Source organism: Durio zibethinus, chromosome 2 (assembly GCF_047325235.1).
Source record: "Durio zibethinus cultivar Kanyao isolate XHJ-2024 chromosome 2, ASM4732523v1, whole genome shotgun sequence".
NCBI lineage: Eukaryota > Viridiplantae > Streptophyta > Magnoliopsida > Malvales > Malvaceae > Durio > Durio zibethinus.
This window is the reverse complement of record NC_143163.1, coordinates 5,623,960-5,644,854: the sequence shown is the minus strand read 5'-3', so window position 1 is coordinate 5,644,854 and position 20,895 is coordinate 5,623,960. Positions and strand designations below refer to the sequence as shown.

Below are 20,895 nucleotides of genomic sequence, written 5' to 3'. Positions count from 1 at the left end.
TAGAGCGGGCGGGCGGGCGATTGGATTAGTGCTATAGATTTTCATTTTGCTACAGTTGGTAAAAAGTTTACAATTTAGTTAGCAAATTCATGTGCCTGAATCCAAGATAGTGCTTAATTGGATTGCTTGTAAACAGTATGATATATATATATATATTATCATTATGTTTTTTCGGATAATGCATGAAAATGTGGAGGGTTGGGAGTTTCGAATGTGTTTGTATGATCTTCTGTATTTAAAGGCGATCTTAAGATTTGTAGTCCAATCCGAACCTGACAAGTTTCGACTCGATTCGATTTTATAAGTTTGATTTTTTTTAAAAAAAAATTGAGTTTCAAATTTGGCCGGATTAAGTATTATTAAAAAAAATCGAGTCATTCTACATTTTTCATTGTGTGGATACCGCAGCATTGTGCATTTTTCAAAATTTAGCATTGTGCATTTTTCAAAATTTAGCATTTCAAAATTCGCTTAAAGTTCTCTTTTTCTCCTTTGGTGCAGATTGTGCGTAATACACGAAGTAGAAGCCAGATGGGTGAAACAAATGATGGTGGTTTGTATGAGATTTTTCAACAGGATTATGGGCCTGTTGGCTCTCCTAGCTTTGAAGCTGCACGCAGAAACTTTATAATTAGCAGTGCAGGGTATGCTGTAGCAAGCCCTCTACTTCAACCAAAGGATCGACACAATGGCAACCTTCTTTTTGACAAGTATGGTTCTGCTAGTTCCTTGACTTTAGAAATTGTAAGCTGTGGTTGGTAGAATAGCTAAATTTAAATAATTCATATATGAAAACATGATAACCAGATGGTTTGTGGAACCTCGTTAGGTCCTCAAATCTGTGTGAAATCATTATACTTCTGTTGGAAAAACTATGAACAATTATTGCACTAGTGACGGGAACACATAATCATATATAAATGCATTATAAACAAAAATATAAACCAAACCTGGTGTTGTCAGATTATTTGCTTTTGAAGAACCTAAATTTGCGGATGCCAAGAAAGCACTTAGGAGTGGTTCTAAAAAAAAAAACTATGAATATCTATTGCACTAATGAGTTCATATACGAATGAATTATAAACAAAAATAAGAATAAAACCTGTCATTCTCAGTTGATATGCTGTTAGAAAACTTGAAATAGTGGAATCCAAGAAGGAAACACTAAGGATTTGTGAGTGGGTCTTTCTCTCTCTGAAGCTTTTTATTGGTCTTCAACAATAAAAACCTTTTTCTATACTAGAGTGTTGAGATCTAAGAGGGTGCTGGACCCATGTACGATTATAACAAATTTATGCAGGTAAATAGATTAAGGTACCCAAAATAAGTGACAGGTTCTGTAACCAAATAATAAACCATCACATTTCACTATTTGCAATACCAAAGATGAATTTTGGCCTAACCCCCTCTCCAGTTGGAAAAAGGAAAGAAGGAAAAACTCAATGTATCTTTTGATATGCATGTCAATACAGTGCAGGGAGGCTTGTTCATATTGATTTTGGTTTCATCTTGGAAACATCACCTGGTGGAAATATGCGGTTTGAGAGTGCGCATTTCAAGTTGAGCCATGAGATGACTCAATTATTAGACCCATCAGGGGTTATGAAAAGTGAAACTTGGGACCACTTTGTTAGGTAATTACTTTGCTTGATTTTATCCTTCTATCTTTTTTCTGCATACCCGTTTTTCCTTATTCAAGTCATTTGAGTTGTTCTTTGTCAAATGTTCACAGCTTGTGTGTGAAGGTATACCTTGCTGCCCGCCGCCATATGAATGGGATCATCAACGCTGTATTGCTTATGCTTGACAGTGGATTGCCCTGCTTCAGCAGGGGCGATCCCATTGGAAATCTTCCCAAGAGATTTCATCCCGAGATGAGTGAGCGTGAGGCTGCGATTTTCATGAAAAGTGTCTGCGCAGATGCCTACAACAAGTGGACGACTGCTGGCTATGACCTAATACAGTATCTGCAGCAAGGCATTGAGAAGTAAAGTCACGGGAATAGCATCTTTAAATGTACGTGATTATTCTTTGTAATTTTATAGTAATTATTTTTCCCTTGTGGTTACAATTTTCTTGAGAAAATTGCACCAAAGCAATGCTAGGAATTATAATAGAAGCGGCTCACACGACACACCCAAGTTGATATTTAAGGAGAGATTGTTGTCAAAAGTCAAAATGGCAAGAGAGTTCTTTGTAACCTGGTGGTGGATATCCTTGTTAGGTTTGTAAAAATACAGCCATGAAATTAATTGTCTGAATGAGCAACGAGGAACGGTTGCTGTTTTAAACAGCAATTTTTGTACTGTATACAAGTATTAAATTCGTCATTTAGTGGCTGACTCACCAAGAAAATGTTCGATTATTGCAACTCTGGATCTTCAGCTGAAGATCCACGGGGTACAGATGTTAATGACTGACTCGGTTTCTTGATTGTACTGAAGATATTGGTTGCCTTTCTATATGTTAGGCTCATTTTGTTTAACATGATAGGCCAGAGGAGTCGTCCGATGATAGAAGTAGCAATGCGTTGTTCTATCAGATCAGTAGGAAGAAAATAAGTGTCATTACTTTGACATGATCTTAAACTGAAAATGCTAAGCTCAAAAAGTAATGTTAGAAAGTTTTTTTCAAAATTGAAATTATTGCAAACCTATTCGTAAAATTATAGGTACAATAGATTCGTATATTTATATTATATAAAATATTATATTTTATATAAAAATTATATATAATATTTTGTCACTTACAAACATAAAATATATTTTTTAATATAATTAAATTTATATATAATTATTATTAAAATTTTAATTAATATTATTTATATATATTTTTTTTTATATTACATTGATGTCATATTTTATATATACACGTCCATAAAAGCACAGCCAAAGGACAAATTAGAATATCATCCATATAGAAAACGTCCACTCGTTGCTAAATGCCATCCGTCAGATCAGATGTATCTGTAAAGTGTAACCCCTACTGTCTCTACATTTTTACCCCCACAATTATTGGAGCTTCCTATTTTATTTTGCAAATCATTAACAGAAATTGTAGTTTTTCCTTTTGCGTTGCATTAAAAATTTAAAAGCACAATTTTCTTCCTTTTTTCCACCAAAGGTTCACACCTCAAACTTCATTTTCCTTGAACAAAAAAAAAAAACTACTCCTTCACTAACCGCATATATATTTACTAAACTACCCTCACTATATAACCTTAGCGGCCGTTAGTAGTAAGATTTCCTAACTGAATCTGACCGTTACTTTTTCCGTCACCGTTAACATCCTTCGACTCCATCTTCATCTTCTTAGCCTCTTTCCTCCATCCCACCTATTTTCCAAAAAGACCTTCCATTTCCTCCAACGTTTTCCCTTGAGTCTCCGGCAAGCACGTATAGAAAAAGAAAAACGCCACTGCCGCAATCCCGGAGAATAGGAAAAACGCCCCGCCAATGGTAATCGCCTTGTACAACGAAATAAATGTCATCGATATTACCCCGCTCGTCACCCTGTTAACCGCCACTCCCATACTCGCTCCATGCGCCCGTAGCCTCAACGGGAAGATCTCCGAGCTGTACACCCACGTGATGGGCCCCGCCCCTATCGAGAACAACCCCACGTATGCCAAAACCATCGCGATGCACAATCCGATGGCCCACAGTTGTTTCTCCTTCGAATGATCTATAATCGTTAGTGACAGTCCGAGTGTAGCCGATGAGGCCACCATGCCTGCGAAGCTGCTGAGGAGCAACGGACGCCGTCCGATTCGATCTAGTAAAAACGTGGCCACCAAGATGAAGATCGTCTTGACGAATCCGACAGCTATGGTGGCGAGTAGCTTATCGTTTGATGACGTGATCCCGGCTTTTGCAAAAATCCTTGGACTGTACAAAACGACAGCGTCTATGCCGGACGCTTGCTGGAAGAAATGAATCCCAATGGCGCATATCAACACGTGCCTAACAGCAGGCTTGGGGTATAAAAGTAATTCTTTCCAAACGCCTTCACCGTGTGATTGTTTTTGGACCTGAACGACGTCGTCGTTGCAATCTTGGGGGATTCCAGCTGCTTCTTTGATGTCACCGAGTCTAAACTGAGCTTCTTCTTTAGTGTCTGAAGTTTTGTCGAGAACTGTCTTGGCTTCACCGAGTCGGCCTTGCATAACCAGCCAACGCGGCGACTCGGGCATCGCTAGAACACCAACAGCCAATAAAACCGATGGGATTGCACCGACGCCAAGCATCAGCCGCCACCCTACGTTGGTTGGCAGCTTCGAAAATGCATAGTTCGAAACGTACCCCAACAATATACCACCATTAATAAAAATCTATACCCCCCCCCCCCCAAAAAAAAAAAAAAACCATATTAGCTTCGCTTCTATCAAACAATATATATCATAGTAAGTTAACTATAAGTAAATTTCAAAGGTTTTAAGACCTCGGGGAAGGAGGTGAGGAAACCGCGAGAGGAAGCGGGGGAGACTTCAGCAGTGTAAACAGGAGCAATCACGAGGGCATAGCCGACGCCGATTCCAGCAACGAAACGACCCACCATAAGGAAATCGTAGTTTGTAGCGAAGCCCATGAGGAGAGCTCCCACAAAGAAAATGGCAGCGGCGAACACGACGGTGTAACGGCGGCCGATCCAGTCGGAGGTTCGACCAGCAACGCATGAACCGACAAGACAGTACAAGTTAAGGATACCGACAAGGATTTCAACCTGAACGTCATTGATTTTGAGCTCCTCTTTTATGAATATAATAGCTCCACTCATCACTCCAATATCTATTTCATGCAATCAACAAAGAAATTGCTTATCAAAAAAAAAAAAAAAATCACCACAAAAAACTTATCCAAACTTTTTCAAATTTTCATGGGAAAAAGATGTAACTGTTCTCTACTTACCATAACCAAGTAAGATGGAAGCCAAGGAAGCAGGTATGGCACAAGCAAAAGTGAATTTGTTCCTTTTAGGTTTCTTTGCAGGCTCAAAATCTGCAAGAGTTTTGTTGTCTACTATAACTGGTCGAGTTGAAACGACACCATTCTCTATTCCCAACCCAGCCATCTTTGATAGCTAGAAAAGCAAAGAGAAAAGGAGGCTAGACTTGTTGTATAGTAGTGTAAGAGGTAGTAATAGTAGAGATTCAAGCAGACATTGAATCTCTCAAGTTTGCCATTGTTAAGATGCAGAGTTTGTTTAAATAGACAAAAAAAGTTACATCAAGGGGTCGACCGTAACGCTTTCCCCATTACGTTAGTTGTTTTTTTCTTCTTTCTTTTCCATAATTTCACCGTCCATATTTCCATTTTTTTTTTTTTGGTTATTAGCTTATTTTCTTCACGTTTAGCTACTACAAAACGTTAAGGACAAAATATGGACGATGAGGCAGCATCAATGCATAGTGACATTTGGGGTAAAAAAAGTCAGTCAAAAGAGGAAATTCAGAAATTTACTGTCGTATTATCATCAAGAATTTCAAAGTTTAATTGTGTAGTGTGCATAAAAAAGAAATAGAAATATGAGTAATAATGAGTGATATTAGTAGAAAGTTAATTATTTATGGTTAACTAATTCAATTTTTCTGTAAGTAGTGTAGATATATTCTTGAATCAGATCGGTTCAACCCTGATTGATATTTAAAATTTTTGTTTAAAGCCCACCTTGACTTATTAAGTTTGAATAAGTCCAACACTACTTAAAAAATATAAATTAAAAATTTTTTAAATAATTTTATATTAATATTTATTAAACATCTAATTTAAAATTATTAGCAGAAAGTAAAAAAATTTAATCTGAACATAATTATTTTAACAAAAGTCCCCATCATGTGCGTGTAAAGATAAAAGAAGCATTGAAAAGATTAATTAAAAAAATTTTTGGTTCTGATGTCACATTAAGTATTAAATTTAAAATTAATTACTAATAAATAAAAAATTTCAATCTAAATATAAATTTATAAAATATTAAAAATTTATTATACGTGAGATAATTAATTTTAATAATATTTTATAATAAAATTTAAGTTTAAATAATAATAATTTTTTATTTATTAAATAACGATTCGAGTCTGGTTGATTTCAATATTCACATCCAATGCTGGACTTGCGAGCTAAATATGTATCCAACTCATTAATAAGTGACATTCAATTATAAAACAATATATTTGTCTTATACATTGATCACAAAATGAGAAGTTGTACGTTTGCTATAGCATAATAAACAATATCGATTACTTAATGATCTGTTCATTTAAGATTATATTAACTTTCTAAACAAATTATTAGTCTCATAATTAATTTTAACATATGTTGCATTTTGATTCGTAATTAAGCATTGCTACCAACCTTAGCTAGCTAGCTTATGAAAACAGTACTGTCCATTTTTTTAATAATAAAAAAATTAATTATTTAAATTACAAACTTTAAGCTTTAGGAGGAAATTTCAACTCGTATATAATTAATTTTTCCTTTTTTTTTTTTTTCAAGTCAAGCGGTTCAACGAGGGAAGACAAACAGTAGGCATGGACAGATCAATGGAATTGTGAGTCTGTGAAGCCCTAAAGTTTTATAATTTCTTGAAGTCAACAAAGACAGCCGAATCAATCAAAATTTGGGAAGAATCCACTTCGCTTTTTATAATGATGGACAGAAAGACACCCTTCTTGCAAATTGCACTCCCTCGATTGCCTTCAATAATTATTTACTATTTTATTATTTATAATTTTCGTCATTCTCTTTAAAAATCCAAAAAAATTATAAATAAAATAGTTTATTTCGCAATTACACTTGCAAGTTTGCACGTATAAATTTCTTCTTTCTTCAACGTGAAGAAATATATATACATATATACGTATACATATACATATATATATAAAGGTTAGAAGTAGCAAACTTACAAAAGCTCAAATAATTTTATAAATAAATTATGTTTTATTATCTATGAATTTAAGATTTAATTTAATTTTAGGAATTAATATTAAATAAATATAAAATTTAAATATCAATGCTTATAATTTTTTATTTTTAAATTATGATTTTTATATAAAAATAATTTTAATCAAATTAAAAATATGTGACGTGACATATACATGAAGTTGAAGAATAATAGGCATTTTTTACATAATCTAAGTGAGAATATTCTTATGTATTTGAAGTGTTATTGAAAGAAAGAAGAAGAAAACAAGAAAAATGTACTTGCCATTGAAATTTTGAAGCCACGCATCAAAAATGGTGATGTTAGGAATTCAATTCGGATAAGATATCATACGGTGCATAAGAAAATTTTATTTTTAATTTGACTCTTGTATGTCATAAAAATTAACTACATTGAAAGTGTCAAGACAACTCCTACAAACTTCAATTTCTTATTAGCAAATGTTTTCTTCGTGAATAACTTCAAGAACGAGCTTGATATATCACAATTATGAAAACCTAGTTTTCTCCTATTGAAAAATAGAGTGCATAATTTTTTTTTTAAACCATATTTATATACCATGTTAGCTGATCAATTACTGTCTTAAAAGCTTATAGGATTCAACTATGGTATTTAAATTATAAGCAATTATGTCAACTTGCACCCCCTCCATGTTTCCTTGTCGGTGGCCATGTTGTCTCATCCAAATTGATCAAAGAGTTTCCTTTTTGGATAAATTACTAAAACAATTGTATATCATTATCATCATGTTGATTAAGGGGGAATAAGTTTTACAATTAATGCAATATCCTTCATGAATTTGATAAATAGTTCATTAAATAAATAAAAAAAAAAAAGACAAGTCTTAAAATAGTATTTTTTTTGTTTTGAAGATGCAGGTTGAAATTATTTGGATTGGAATTTAAATTTTACAAATATCACAATCTTTCTCAACAAAAATAGTATTGTAATCGGTGCTTATAAACACCCAACAATTGGATGCATTGACTAAAAATAAATCATACAAGTTGATAACATTGTACACAAAAAAGGTTTTTTTTTTCCTTTTTTTTTTAATAAATAAGTTTATTTCCACTTGTTAAAAGAAAAGGTTAAAGAGAAACGAAGATTAAGTGCAAGGATTCCCAAAAAAGAGTTAAAATAAAAGGAAACTGTGAAAAGGAAGGAGATGCATGGTTGTTCATTCAACATGCACCTCAAAGTAAAATATACTTTAATGATTGAAAATTACAGATTTTCAATTTGAAAATATATCCGAAAATTTTAATAAAAATAAAATCAAGTTTCTAATGTTGTATTACATGTAAATAAGATTATACTAAGTTTTTTCGTAATTATAATTATAAACTCTTAAAATTAATTAAAAAGATTCAATTGGAACAGCTTTTAAACTATTACTTTTTTCATCTTAAAATATTTCTAATGTATTAACTTTCATGAAGTTTAAGAAAAAAATTTTGATTTTAACATATTTTATATTAAAATTTAATTTTTTTTATAAAATTAAAATTTCACAATTTTTAATGTCAAAAAATAAAAATAATCATAAAATATAATTTTAAAATATAAAAAAAGAGTTTTAGATATTAAAAATATTAAAACATAATTTTAAGACATTAAAAAAAAATGATAAAAAAAAGAGACAGAGAGAGTATATAATTTAAGTTGTTCTATAAAAATTCTAATTAAAATAAAAGAAAAATTAATATTTGACGTGTTTGCTAATACTGTTAGATAAAAAATGTTAGTTTTTCGTTGTTCAAATTGAATTTTTTTTATTTTAAAAGTTTATGACTATAATTACAAAAAGAATAACAATTATTATTTTGTTTATATGCAATAAAAGATCAAGAGTTAATTTTAATTTTTTTTATTAAAGTATAAGAATATATTTGAATATTAAGCCATAAAAATTTGATACAACTTAAAAAAAAAAAAGCGATTTGTTTTCCGTAGATTGTAATTCAATTTCTCCAATGTTACAATCTGCACGTTCCATTAGGAAACTGAGAAAGGGACATCCCATATTTACTTTTATAAATGTTCTATCGACAATGGACACTAGGGCAGCTACTTTGTCCAAAATAGGCTCCACATTTCGGTTAGTTATATTTATAGAAGTAAGTTATCTTTCAAAATCCAGGGACAGTAAAGTCCAGGAATTGAAAATACGTTGCCTTAATCAGAATGAATTGGGCATCAATTTGATAATGACAAATGCGTTTTGAAGCAAGGCCAGCCGGTGGGGTCTTAGAAGTATTGGAGTAGTGAAATTTGCTTCCTCCTTAGTCCAATACACGTGCCTTTGAATTTTGCTTAACTGCCATTAATATCTCCGCAAAATCTATTTGTAAAGCTCCAGAACTGCAGGCTCCAATCATTGTCATTTCACCCCACCATTTTTAAAGTTTCCTTGGTGCACTGTCGATTTTGCCCATCTCCCATTAACCCATTTTCAATGACGTGGACACCCCTTAGCCACTTCAATTGCATGGACATTAATTTAGCTTCTCGTGTCGTTTTAATGCTAGAGTTTGGGATTTTTTTAAATTGACGGATGATTTTTTTTTTGAAAAACAATTCGAAACTCTGTTTTTTTTTTAATAATTCAAGTATAAGCGAAATATATTAGGTGGGAGTTTAGATTTTATCCTATTAAAAATATGATACAGTTAAGTTAATTATATTATTAATTGAATTTAAATATTAATTTTAATAAAATTTATTTAACATAAATTTTTTATAAATTTTTTTAATCATAATTATGATAAATTTTTTAATCATAATTATAATAATTATTTTTTTAATCTTATCAAAATTAATTTTATCATTTATTTAAATAAATTTTAAATTAAAAATTTATTCTACGCAGCCAAGAATGTTATATATATATTAATTAGTTAATTTATTATTAGATGAGTTTTTACATTTTAAAAGTTGCAATAGGACAATGGATCTAGAGGATAGTTGTTTGTTTCAAGTATGCAGTCAATGACCAAATAAAAAACTTAAAACACTTTGAAAACATCGTAATTTTCAATTCAAAGGCGTAAATTTTGCCAGAGAATTTTGCCCCTGGTCACTGAAGGATAAGAAATGTCCTTCGTCAAACTAGACAAAATTAATCAGTCGGTCAGTTCCGTAGCAATTATCTGGCCCATTTTAGGTCCGAACTTAGATTTTAAAATTTCGTAAGTGTTCTCCCTGCTGTGACCATAGCATTGCATTTGCATTCACAGTTTCACACCCACTTATCGGTAAAGCATTGCACTGGTCAATAAAAAATGTTTTAAAACTTGTTTATTTTATGATTAGTTTTAAAAGAAACATCTTTTTCTTTTTTTTTTTATAAATAGTCTTAATTTAAAAATTAAAAAAAATTATAAGAATTGAGATTTTATAATTCAGATATTCTGAATGTTATATTTTTAAAAAATAATTATATAAATCAATTAAATTAAATTTCAAATTTATATTTATCATTTTATTTTTAATGTATAATTTTTGGTTAAAAATCATCTGTTTAGATTTTGCTATTAATTTCACTAAGAACTCTCTTTAAAGTTAATTAAAATGTTATTTTATAATAATATTTTATATTAAATACAGTAATTAATAATTAATGTGATGAATTAATGCATAGAAAAATACATTTACTTAATATAATAATCTAAAAAGTGCACTGCTAGTATATTTCAATATCAATATTGGAAATTTTCTTTTGCATATTTTAAACATTCAACATATTAAACATATTGATATTCCGTTTGTACCTATAGGATAAAGGTAAGAATACATTTCTGTTGAATTACATACCATAAACATTTTTTTTTTTTTTATGCTTACTGATCACTGTCCACATGGTTCATTTAGTTATCATACATACTTATCTTCATAATAATAAATTGCCTCCCCACAAAATATTCAATGGAGACATTTCATGGAAATTGATGGCATGTAATCTTCTAACCCTACACCGATGCTCCTCCAAAGTTCCAAAATAGCAATGGGCGCTGCAGCAATCCTTGTCATTCTTTATTTATTTTTCTAATACAATAGCTTCTATTTGCACCACCATTTTTTTTATTTTATATCTTTTTTTTTTCAAAATTATTTTAAAAATAAAATTATTTAAATTTTTTTTCAAAAACTTTTAAAATTCTTTGAATTTGCAAATAAAAAACTTTTAAAATCTTTTAGATATATAAATTCAAAACTTTTTTAAAGATTTAAAATATACAAATCTTAAATTTGTAAAATTTTTTAGATTCAGAGTATCCAAATTTTTTTAAAAGATTCTAAATTTGTAAATCCTAAAATTTTTAAAAGTTTTTATCGTTAGAAACATCATTTAAGGGGTTTAAAATTCTCATTAGGAACATTGGTCGTTTTCTCTCCCTCGTATTGTTGAAATTAAAAAGAAGTTCAAAGACTCACGAGATATAAATAAGTGTTTTTTTTATTAAAGTTATAATTTTTGTCTATCAAATTATAAATGAACTTATAATTATTTGAAACAAATGATGCTTTTTTAATGTTGTAAAAATTTTTCAATACATAAGATTTTTTTTTCTTAACTGAATTTTTTTTTTATTTATGGTTATAGATTTAGGGTTTTTTTACGTTTAAATAACTAATCAAATATGAAAATTTTGAATATTTTTAAAAGTGAAAAAATAATTAAATAAAATTTTAAAAAAGTATGATGAGCAAAAATCTAAGTGCACTAGAGGTTTCTTTTAAGAGGTTATATAGAAGAAAATATTGTAAATGTTAAAATTTGAATTATAAACTTATTAAATATTATATTTTAAAAATAATTATATTAACCAATTAAATTAATTTTTTTCTCTTTGTTTGTTCGCCATTACCAAGTGGATTTGGAGTCTTCAACTCTCAATGGGATCAATTTGAGCTGTTCATGGTAAGAATGTAATTGATTAAGTTTGAGTTGATATAATATTAAGTTCGAGCTCGAATTCGATTCAAAATTTAAGATTCGAAATTCAACTTGAACTCGATTGAGTTTTATTTTTTTAGCTCGAACTCGACTTGATTTAAAAATCGAGCTACTCGAATTTATTCAATTACACTCGATTAACATGTAAAAATAAGCTCGATTCTTATATTTGACAAAAACTCAATTATTTGTATTGAGCTCAAGCTCGAGTTCGAGATATTTTATTAATTAAAATAATAAAAATATATTTAAATATAAAAATTACATTAAACTCGTGAGCTGTTCGAACTGGATATAAGAATACTTGAACTTGGCTCATCGATGAGTCAAGCTACTTGAGTTCAAGTTCGACTCGATAATAATTGAACCGAATTCAAGTTTTATTCGAATCGAATTCGAGTAACTTGCGAGTACTAATATATCATTTACACCCCTAATTCATGGGTCAGATTGGATCGGGTTTAGGTCGCACATGGTATGATATTTCAACATTTTAAGTAAACTCAGGGATTACTTGGTTTGATTTTTCGAATTTCATTTTCTATCTAAACTCGTTTTTATATGTAATAATAAAGTCTTAACCCACCAAAAGTACTAATATTTAAAATTAAAAAAATAAGTTTTTTATAAATTATTAATTTAATGAATTTAATTAATTTTAATTAAATTTATAAGTCATTTTAACTTGAATTCAATTTAATTTTGTTGAATATAATTTAAAATTAATTTATTATTTTAATGTTTTGTATGAAAAATTTAGACTTTATTCTATTATAAATAATAAAACAAATTATCCTTATCCATTATAAAATATAAAGTAAATAAATTTTATCCCATTATTATAAAATATTTTTTAATTTTCGAGCCAAATTGAGCTAAACTTAGGCCTTAAATAATAAAACTCAAATTTTATTTTATTTTTTTATCAAATCTTATTTATTTATTTAAATTTTTTTAACGAATTTAATATTCATGTTGAAACTTTTTAAAATTTCAAACAAATTTTTAAATTCGAACGGGTTTCCCAACCGAGGAGTAGGTTTAGGACCAACCAGGCCCTCCCCCTTTCCAAGAGACGTGTGATTTAGAAATTGACTTCCTACGCGTTTAGTCAATTTGTCTTCCCATGCATGGCACCCTTGGCTGCAATTGTGGATGAACTATGGGTTTGTTGGCGCCATGGTTTGGCTGAACAAAAGGGTGGACATTTTTCAATCAATCTCTCTCTCTCTCTCTCTCCAACATTGCAATTTAATATGAACTTCTCGTTCAATGAGCCGAATTAAAAAGTTAAGTGTTAGAGATAAGGGCTCGAGCTCTAATTTAATAAGGAAACTGGAAGGAAAGTCAACATAAATGAACCGTTTTCAAAAATTAATCAAATCATTGAAGATAATATTTATGAGGACACTTTTTGGCTGTCTTCCATGTTCAATATTATAGGTAAAGAAACTAAAAATCAAGTTTGGGTCACCAATATTCACTACATATAATTAATATTTATGTCATTCACTCCACGACAAAAAAAAAAATAATGTCGATTGATTTATCAATTTGAACAAGTTTAGACAACATTTTCTGTCTACATTTTCTTTTCATTGTTCATCCATCAAGTATTGTCAATTTCATTCAGTTTTCATCAACAAAAATTTGTTGTTCATGAATCAGAAAGTAACACGGACAAATAATTCCTCAACATATTGTCACTGAGAGTGATATCGCAACACCATGCATGTTTACCCATTTGCTCCAATTTTTTGGATGCCTACTTTTGTTCTTCTCCTGCCTTTATTGTATTGTTTGTCATTGTCAAAATTAAAGATGACAGCCCAATCCATTTCCTGTTTTGACCCGATTTAAATTTTTAAGGTCAATTTTTTTTAATTAAATTTCGAGTCTAATAAAATAAAATCGACATCAAATTTTAGATAAATTTGTTTTGTCCCACTTGATTTAATATATATAATTATTTTTTAATTAATTATTTTAATTTTAATTTATATATATTATATATATTTATTTTATATTTATATTAAAAAATATTTTATATTTAAAAATAATATTTGATTAATTTCAAATTAAATCATATACAAATTTATAAAATATCAAATCGAAGTAAATTCAAATTTGAATATTAAAAAAAATAAATCAAATCAGATTTAGAGTGAATAAAAATTCATCTCAACTCGATTATTTTTAGTAACAATTATTATCATCATTGCATCGCAATCACGTCATAATTACAATCACAAGAAAATAGAAAACCAGACACCAATGTTTGCATTTTTTTTAGGACAATTTGATAACTTTAATGTTTCCATGGTAGCATCTTATATATGATCACTGTATCCTATATAGAAGTAGGGGATTCTGTTGATCTAACCTTGTTGAAAGAGACAGAGACTTTTCCTTACCAATCATATTTCAAAAAAGTTTTCTTCCAATGCATCATGAAAAGGGTTGCTAACTGTTTGCTTTGTAGAGCGGGCGGGCGGGCGGGCGGGCGATTGGATTAGTGCTATAGATTTTCATTTTGCTACCGTTGGTAAAAAGTTTACAATTTAGTTAGCAAATTCATGTGCCTGAATCCAAGATAGTGCTTAATTGGATTGCTTGTAAACAGTATAATATATATTATCATCGTGTTCTTTTCGGATAATGCATGAAAATGGGGAGGGTTGGGAGTTTCGAATGTGTTTGTATGATCTTCTGTATTCAAAGGCGGCCTTCAGATGGTAAGATGCCATGGTCAAACGTGTAATAACCTTTATTATTTTTCCTTCTACATTTTATAAATTAAGAAATGCAATTTCTAGTTAATTTAATGATTATACTTAGTGATTTAGTTTAAACTTATAACATATTGATTGTATGAGAAAAACTTGATTGATTGGGGGTTGTTTGGAAATGTTTTGTTTTGTGTTTTATGTTTTTATTTTCTTTTTTTTTTTTGAAAAATTAGAAATAAAATTTTGTTTGGTGGGTTGTTTTTGTTTTAAAAATAAAAAATTAAAAACAAAATTTTAGAAATTAATGGAAATAAAAATTAAAAAAAAAACTGTTTTCAATATTTTAAAAAAATTTCATTCACCGTTACTGCATAGGTGAACAATATCAATTTTAATAATAAAATATTGAAAGATGACCATCAAATCTATAAAACTTGAATTCAAACCTTTTGCCAGTACACCATGCGCTCAACTACTTCCCATTATCCCTTATTTTATTGTTTCTATAATAAAAATATAATTTTCAAACGTGTTTTCAATTTCAGTAAAATAAAATTTTTAAAAACATAAAACTCAAAACAATTTCAAACGATCCCTCTCGACAATTGTCATATGATTTATTAATAAAATATTAAAATTAAAATTATAACAATTAAAATTTAAATCTTAACATATTTAAATATTTAAAAAATTAGTTGCTTGCTACTAAAGTTTAAATATAATTTCCCATCAATTTCCCAACTAAACCATACCTGGGAGTTTTCTTTAAAAAAAAGTACCATATTGCATTTACTTGCAGACCAATTAGTCTTTAATTTGATTACCTCATTTGTGGAGAAAATAGATAGTTTGATGTTTCAGTTGCACTTTGAGACAATAATTGTAATAACAATGGCAAGTAACGTCATCTACGGATTACCAACCAGGCAAATTATATCAGGTGCCCCGCATTCCCCTAGTCACCTTCAAGCGACACTGAGGTCATACGCTTATCTTTCTCATTCTTTGCATCAAAAAATACATTTAAAAAAATAGAAAATTAATAATATAAAAAAGAAGACATCGTTTTAGACCACATTGTCTCGGATAAAGAGATAAGGCATTGAATTTGATTCCTTAGCAGGTCAAAGATTGAGATGCTACACCAACAGGCTATGGACTATAGTAATTTATTAATTAAATTTTAATTTGGCGACTTTGTATATTAGTACTTCATTTTGATGCTTGTGAACATGAGTATTGTAATTCAGTTTTAATTGATTTAATTTGATTAATTAATTAATTATTAAATTAATTTTAGTTAAATAGTAAAAATAATTTTAAAAAATTTTAATTTTTGATTAATTCAATTCAAAAATTAAATTAATTGAAATTTTAATAAAAATATGATATAATCTAAATATAAAAATAAAAATATAAAATTGATCATTTTATTATATAAATTGTTAGAGTTTCTAACATAATATTTTGATATTTAAATATTTTATTAAATAATTTTAATTAATTTGTTTAAAATATAAAAAATTAAAAGCTTAAAATATAATATAATTTAAATATATTTATTATTCAGTTAATTAAAAAAATTAATCCAACTAATCGAATTAAATTTGATATGTTAATTTTTGAAATAAATAAATTTGAATAAATTAATTAAAATAAAATAAAATAATTAATTTAATTTAAAATTAATCAAATTAACATCCCTATTTATGACAAAGATTTTTATTGATTCATCGTGTCGATTTAATGTTGAACTCTCGTCCATTATCCTTCATGTGCTTTTACATTGAATTAGCTTGTTACTCGTGTGATGCATTAATTATTTTTATTTTATTTAAATTTAAATAAAAATAAAAATTAATATTATTAAATTATTAACATATTCAAAATATATAAAAAATATAAATGAAAAAAAAATTCACCTTAAATGAAAAAGTAATAAAAAAGTAATATTAAAGTCTGTAAAAAGATAAAATATTGTTTAAAAAATAAGTTGAATGAAAAGACAATAAAGAATTAAGCTATATAATTTTATTTAATCCATAAATATATTTAAGTAATATTTTTATCTATTTAATTGTCTTATATTTATATTGATTTTTCATTTAAATCTTGATAAAATTTAATCCATAAATATATTTAAATAATAATTTTATTTATAGATAATATCTATTCAAATAATAATATCTAAATTTTAATATTTTATACTTTTATTTGATAACTTTTTTGATATTTTATATCTTGACTCTATTCATAACGGATATCTTGAAAATTTTTTACTACTAACATTTTTATTATAAAGGTTTGACAAAGTTTAAAATCTAAATGGATTTTTAATAACTAATTTCTCAAACATATCATAAATTTAAATCATAAAATATTCTTGCAATCGTATGACTAAATAGTGTAAAAATTATATTCCAATTTTATTTTAGTTATGCATGAAAGACTTAAAAGATATTGTAAGTGTTGAAGTGTTATTGATATATCTGACTTTATTTTATTTTTTTAATTTTGAGAATTATGTATGTGCCTTTTGATTAAGTTGAACTGGTCCACTAATTATTAGACAAATAGTTCCCATTTTGTACATAGAAAATAATCTCTAGTCTTCATTTCCGTCAAAGTTTATATGACACTGTTAGGACATATGTTTGTTTATTTATATTTATTTATATATTTTTTATGAAATATATTTAAAAGTTGAAGATAATGTAATAAGTATTTATCAAAAATATTAAAGATATTAAATATTTTTAAAAGTTATAATAAATTTAAATATTCATGTTAACTATAGATAAATTAAAAAAGATAAATTATTTTAAAATTAATTTTAAATTAAGATAAAATGATGTGCATGATAAAAAATTTTTATTATAATTTAAATTGATTTTTTATTAAAATTTAAAAATTTAATAATTTAAAATTAATAAATATCTATGTGTCATTATAATAAGAAGTTTTAAAAATTATCTTACATGTTAAAAAAAAAACTGTCCATGTCAGCTATTACTTTCTGGTAATTATATATATATATATATATATATATATGATAAGGTGCAATAATAATAAAACCTGTAATTGCTTTAGAATTTAGGAAGTAGAAACTCCCATTTCTTATGGATTTATTAGGCCCAATATTTACTCGGCCCTGTATGAGTGGGAGTGACCAATGTTTGGCAAGTTGAGCCTAATGCCCTGATTTGTTAGAAATCTGGGGTCTGGCATCTTTTTTCCTGGACAACAATGGGGTTGCCCGAAATGGAGTTACCAACCCAACAAGGATTTTAGAGGTCAAATGGAGTTCTGATAAAACCCTGATGGGAGTGTGAGAAGACTGGAAAAGAAGGGTGATAATGGAGAAGCAAAGGAAAGATGGAGAGGCAGAGCCAGTAGTCATAGGGGGCATGGTTTTGGACATTCAGCCCAGTTCTTCAATTCCTCTACATCCAAGAACAACTTGTCCTGGCGAGGTCTCTTTATCATCTCTCCTTTCTTTCTTTCTTTTTTTCCCTTTCTTTTTTGGGTTTTTAAAGTATGGGATAATTTGTTTAGGTACATTATGTACAAGGAGGTGTGGCAAGGAACATAGCTGAATGTATGGGGAAGCTTGGAGCTGAGCCTTTTATGATTAGTGCTTTGGGATTTGACATGGCAGGTCATTTGCTTTAACCTTTCTCTAATGCAGCATTATGACAACCTGTAACTTTTTCATAAGGCATGCTTATATTGGTTTACTAGGAATAAGTTTGTAATATCTGATAATCCTGAATATGTGACATTTTTAACCTGAATGTCATGTAGTTATCTGAATTCTATGAATCTTGGTGCAGGAAATTCAGAAGCATCTAGTTTTGATCACTGAGACACATATATTTACCTATGCCCAATTTTATTTACATAAAGATATGTGTCTTAACCACGACATTTGGCCAATTCCCTACACTGTTTCTTTGAAACTAATCTTTTTTCTAATTTCTTTTTATTAGGAAATTTGTTGTTGGAGCATTGGAAATCTGCAAACCTACCGACAGAAGGTCAGCCTTCCCATTGAAAATCATTAGTTCTTGATTTATGATGGCTATTGTTGATGTCGTACTGCTGCAGTTACATGATCATGCTACTTGAATAAATGCTGCAGTCTGTTTGATGGAACTTGTTGTGTTTTGTAAAGAAACAGTGCTTATGTGATAAGCCACTTTAGTTGGGCTTTTTATGACATCTTACAGTTTTTTGTCCTCCGGTTGAAGATGTATCAAAAAGCATGCTACTTATTCCCTACTTAATTTTGGTATTCAAGCAAGCATTAAGAAACACCAGGATATTAAGACTCCTACCGTCTGTCATATACTTGATGTTATTGGAGAGGTGGTGGCTGGTGTAGCCAGTGTGGAAGCAGCTGTAAGTAGCGTTTGAGGAAGTTGTTTGTCTTATACTTTACTAAAAGTAGTAACTTGTATAAGTTTAAAAAGTACTACACCAAATTTTAAAAGGTCTTGGTGCTGTTCTTATGACTTACTGCAGGAAATGTTTCTTACACCTGAGTGGATTCAACAGTTCAACCACAAGATACATTCTTCTCCTCTATTGATGGTTGATGCTAATTTAAGTCCTCCTGCTTTAGAAGCTTCTTGCCGAAGTACTTTTAAAACATCACTTTAGATTTTTCTCTCCCCCTGGGTTGTTCTTCTTCTTTCTGCTAACTATTATAGCTTCTCTTCATCTCACTTTTACTTGGTTCTTTTCTGCAGTAGCAGCAGAGTCAAACGTCCCTGTGTGGTTTGAGCCTGTATCAATTGCAAAATCTGAAAGAATTGCTCCAGTTGTCAAGTATGTGAGTGTGCTCATTTTGTGCTGTTTTATATTAATCCTTGATACTTTGTGTAAGCTACAGCTGTGTTACCTTGAGTGCTTTCCTTGCAGTTATCTCTCTCTTCCCATCTCTTGGTTACTAATTAAGAGGTTTTCTGCAGATAACTTTTGCTTCACCTAATGAAGATGAACTAATTGCCATGGCAAATGCTTTGTCTTCTGAAAATATATTTCCTCCAATTGAAAGGAATAAATGTTCTACGGATACTTTGTTCCAGATGCTAAAACCAGCTATCTGGCTTTTGCTTGAGAAGGGTGTCAAAATTCTTGTTTTGACTATTGGTTCAGATGAAGTAATTTTATGCTCTAAAGGGGAACCAATCTCCTGGAGAATTGGTTCAGAGAAGACACATAGAAATGGATTTAGTGAACAGTTATTTGAAACTGTGACATCAACCTGTCCTTCAAATTGGTACACTGATGCCAAGGTTCTTGAGAGAAGCCCATATTTTTGGGCTATGCATTTTCCTGCACTCCCTGCCTCGGTAGTAAGGCTTACAGGAGCTGGTGATTGCCTGGTCGGTGGAATGATTGCTTCCCTTTGTGCAGGTTTAGGCGTGATGCAGAGTGTGGCAATTGGTATTGCTGCAGCCAAAGCTTCTGTTGAGGTGGGCAGCAATGTACCTTCTCAATTTAGTTTGGCAACAATTACCGGTACCTTCAATTTTTATCATTGACGACTTCAATATCGTTTAAGCATTAATTTGCAACTTTAAAATTATATGAATGATGTGGAAATAGTGGTTAAATGGCAACTTCATTATGCAGGTGATGCCAGGAAGGTATATTCAGCTGCCAAATTTTTGCCACATCAATCTAAGCTGTAATGTACCAAGAGGGGCAGGGAGTTTGGGTAGACGCCCGAATTTAAATCCATGTGCTTGCCTCTTTTACTGTTGTACACTAAAAAAAAAGAAGAAATTGCAAGTTGAGCTTTTTTACACCAACCTGGCAGAATAAAAAGCAATGGAGCCTTATATTTTGTTGGCATAATTGAATCCAGTTTTCACAGTATATAACTAAGCATGTAATTATTATTATTGTTATTTTTTACAAAATGTTCATAATTAAATAATAAAATAAAGAGTTATAAGTACTAAAATTTAAATCCAAACACGTCTACTCTTAAAAAGTGAATGAGTTACCTATGATAACTTTTTAAGTGAAACATATGTTATGCAAAACTCAGGCGTATTAGCCGTGTGGTCCATTGTTTGAACATTAAACTCTTAATTTTAATAATTAAAATATAAAATCTAATAATTTTAAATATATATTTGAAAAAAAATTCAGATCATGGGTGCTTGAGCTATTTTGGTGTTTAAATAAAGGCAATGGGTGCTAGCTCGTAGGTCACACCAAGCACAAGCACTTTAAGGTAATATGTAAGGTGTT

The 20,895-nt window shown here is 29.4% G+C and overlaps 3 protein-coding genes across 4 annotated transcripts; 2 read left to right on the top strand and 1 right to left on the bottom strand.

The window, feature by feature from the left end:
* The first annotated feature begins 505 nt into the window (after nucleotides 1-505).
* Nucleotides 506-2,485, top strand: LOC149519929 (Protein kinase superfamily protein). The gene is made up of 3 exons (XM_089747785.1): nucleotides 506-710; nucleotides 1,473-1,634; nucleotides 1,733-2,485. Exons 1-3 carry the CDS (start codon nucleotides 532-534, stop codon nucleotides 1,989-1,991), a joined length of 600 nt encoding a protein of 199 aa, XP_089603911.1. The 5' UTR covers nucleotides 506-531; the 3' UTR covers nucleotides 1,992-2,485.
* A 559-nt stretch (nucleotides 2,486-3,044) lies between these two features.
* LOC149519928 (polyol transporter 5-like) lies at nucleotides 3,045-5,177 on the bottom strand. The gene is made up of 3 exons (XM_089747782.1): nucleotides 4,908-5,177; nucleotides 4,441-4,787; nucleotides 3,045-4,330 (listed from the first exon to the last, which is right to left on the bottom strand). Exons 1-3 carry the CDS (start codon nucleotides 5,068-5,070, stop codon nucleotides 3,335-3,337), a joined length of 1,506 nt encoding a protein of 501 aa, XP_089603908.1. The 5' UTR covers nucleotides 5,071-5,177; the 3' UTR covers nucleotides 3,045-3,334.
* Nucleotides 5,178-17,727: 12,550 nt separating this feature from the next.
* On the top strand, nucleotides 17,728-20,493 carry LOC111308059 (pseudouridine kinase-like). Of its 2 annotated transcripts, none has more exons than XM_089747750.1 (8): nucleotides 17,728-18,101; nucleotides 18,184-18,286; nucleotides 18,618-18,665; nucleotides 18,929-19,029; nucleotides 19,153-19,267; nucleotides 19,380-19,462; nucleotides 19,602-20,108; nucleotides 20,269-20,493. In XM_089747750.1, the coding sequence occupies exons 1-8, from the start codon at nucleotides 17,985-17,987 to the stop codon at nucleotides 20,458-20,460; spliced, it is 1,266 nt and encodes a 421-aa protein (XP_089603876.1). In that variant the 5' UTR covers nucleotides 17,728-17,984; the 3' UTR covers nucleotides 20,461-20,493. The 2 variants fall into 2 exon arrangements, with proteins under 2 accessions (XP_089603876.1, XP_089603882.1); XM_089747756.1 differs by having other exon boundaries at nucleotides 19,602-20,154; nucleotides 20,269-20,447.
* Nucleotides 20,494-20,895: the final 402 nt, after the last annotated feature.

Coding starts and splice junctions, on each gene's coding strand:
- LOC149519929 (XM_089747785.1), top strand. CDS start 532: ATGGGTGAAACAAATGATGGTGGTTTGTATGAGATTTTTCAACAGGAT. Junction 711..1,472: donor GGCAACCTTCTTTTTGACAA/GTATGGTTCTGC, acceptor ATGTCAATACAG/TGCAGGGAGGCTTGTTCATA. Junction 1,635..1,732: donor ACTTGGGACCACTTTGTTAG/GTAATTACTTTG, acceptor AAATGTTCACAG/CTTGTGTGTGAAGGTATACC.
- LOC111308059 (XM_089747750.1), top strand. CDS start 17,985: ATGGAGAAGCAAAGGAAAGATGGAGAGGCAGAGCCAGTAGTCATAGGG. Junction 18,287..18,617: donor TTTGGGATTTGACATGGCAG/GTCATTTGCTTT, acceptor TCTTTTTATTAG/GAAATTTGTTGTTGGAGCAT. Junction 19,268..19,379: donor TTTAGAAGCTTCTTGCCGAA/GTACTTTTAAAA, acceptor TCTTTTCTGCAG/TAGCAGCAGAGTCAAACGTC.
- LOC149519928 (XM_089747782.1), bottom strand. CDS start 5,070: ATGGCTGGGTTGGGAATAGAGAATGGTGTCGTTTCAACTCGACCAGTT. Junction 4,788..4,907: donor TTCCATCTTACTTGGTTATG/GTAAGTAGAGAA, acceptor TGCATGAAATAG/ATATTGGAGTGATGAGTGGA. Junction 4,331..4,440: donor TCCTCACCTCCTTCCCCGAG/GTCTTAAAACCT, acceptor GGGGGGGTATAG/ATTTTTATTAATGGTGGTAT.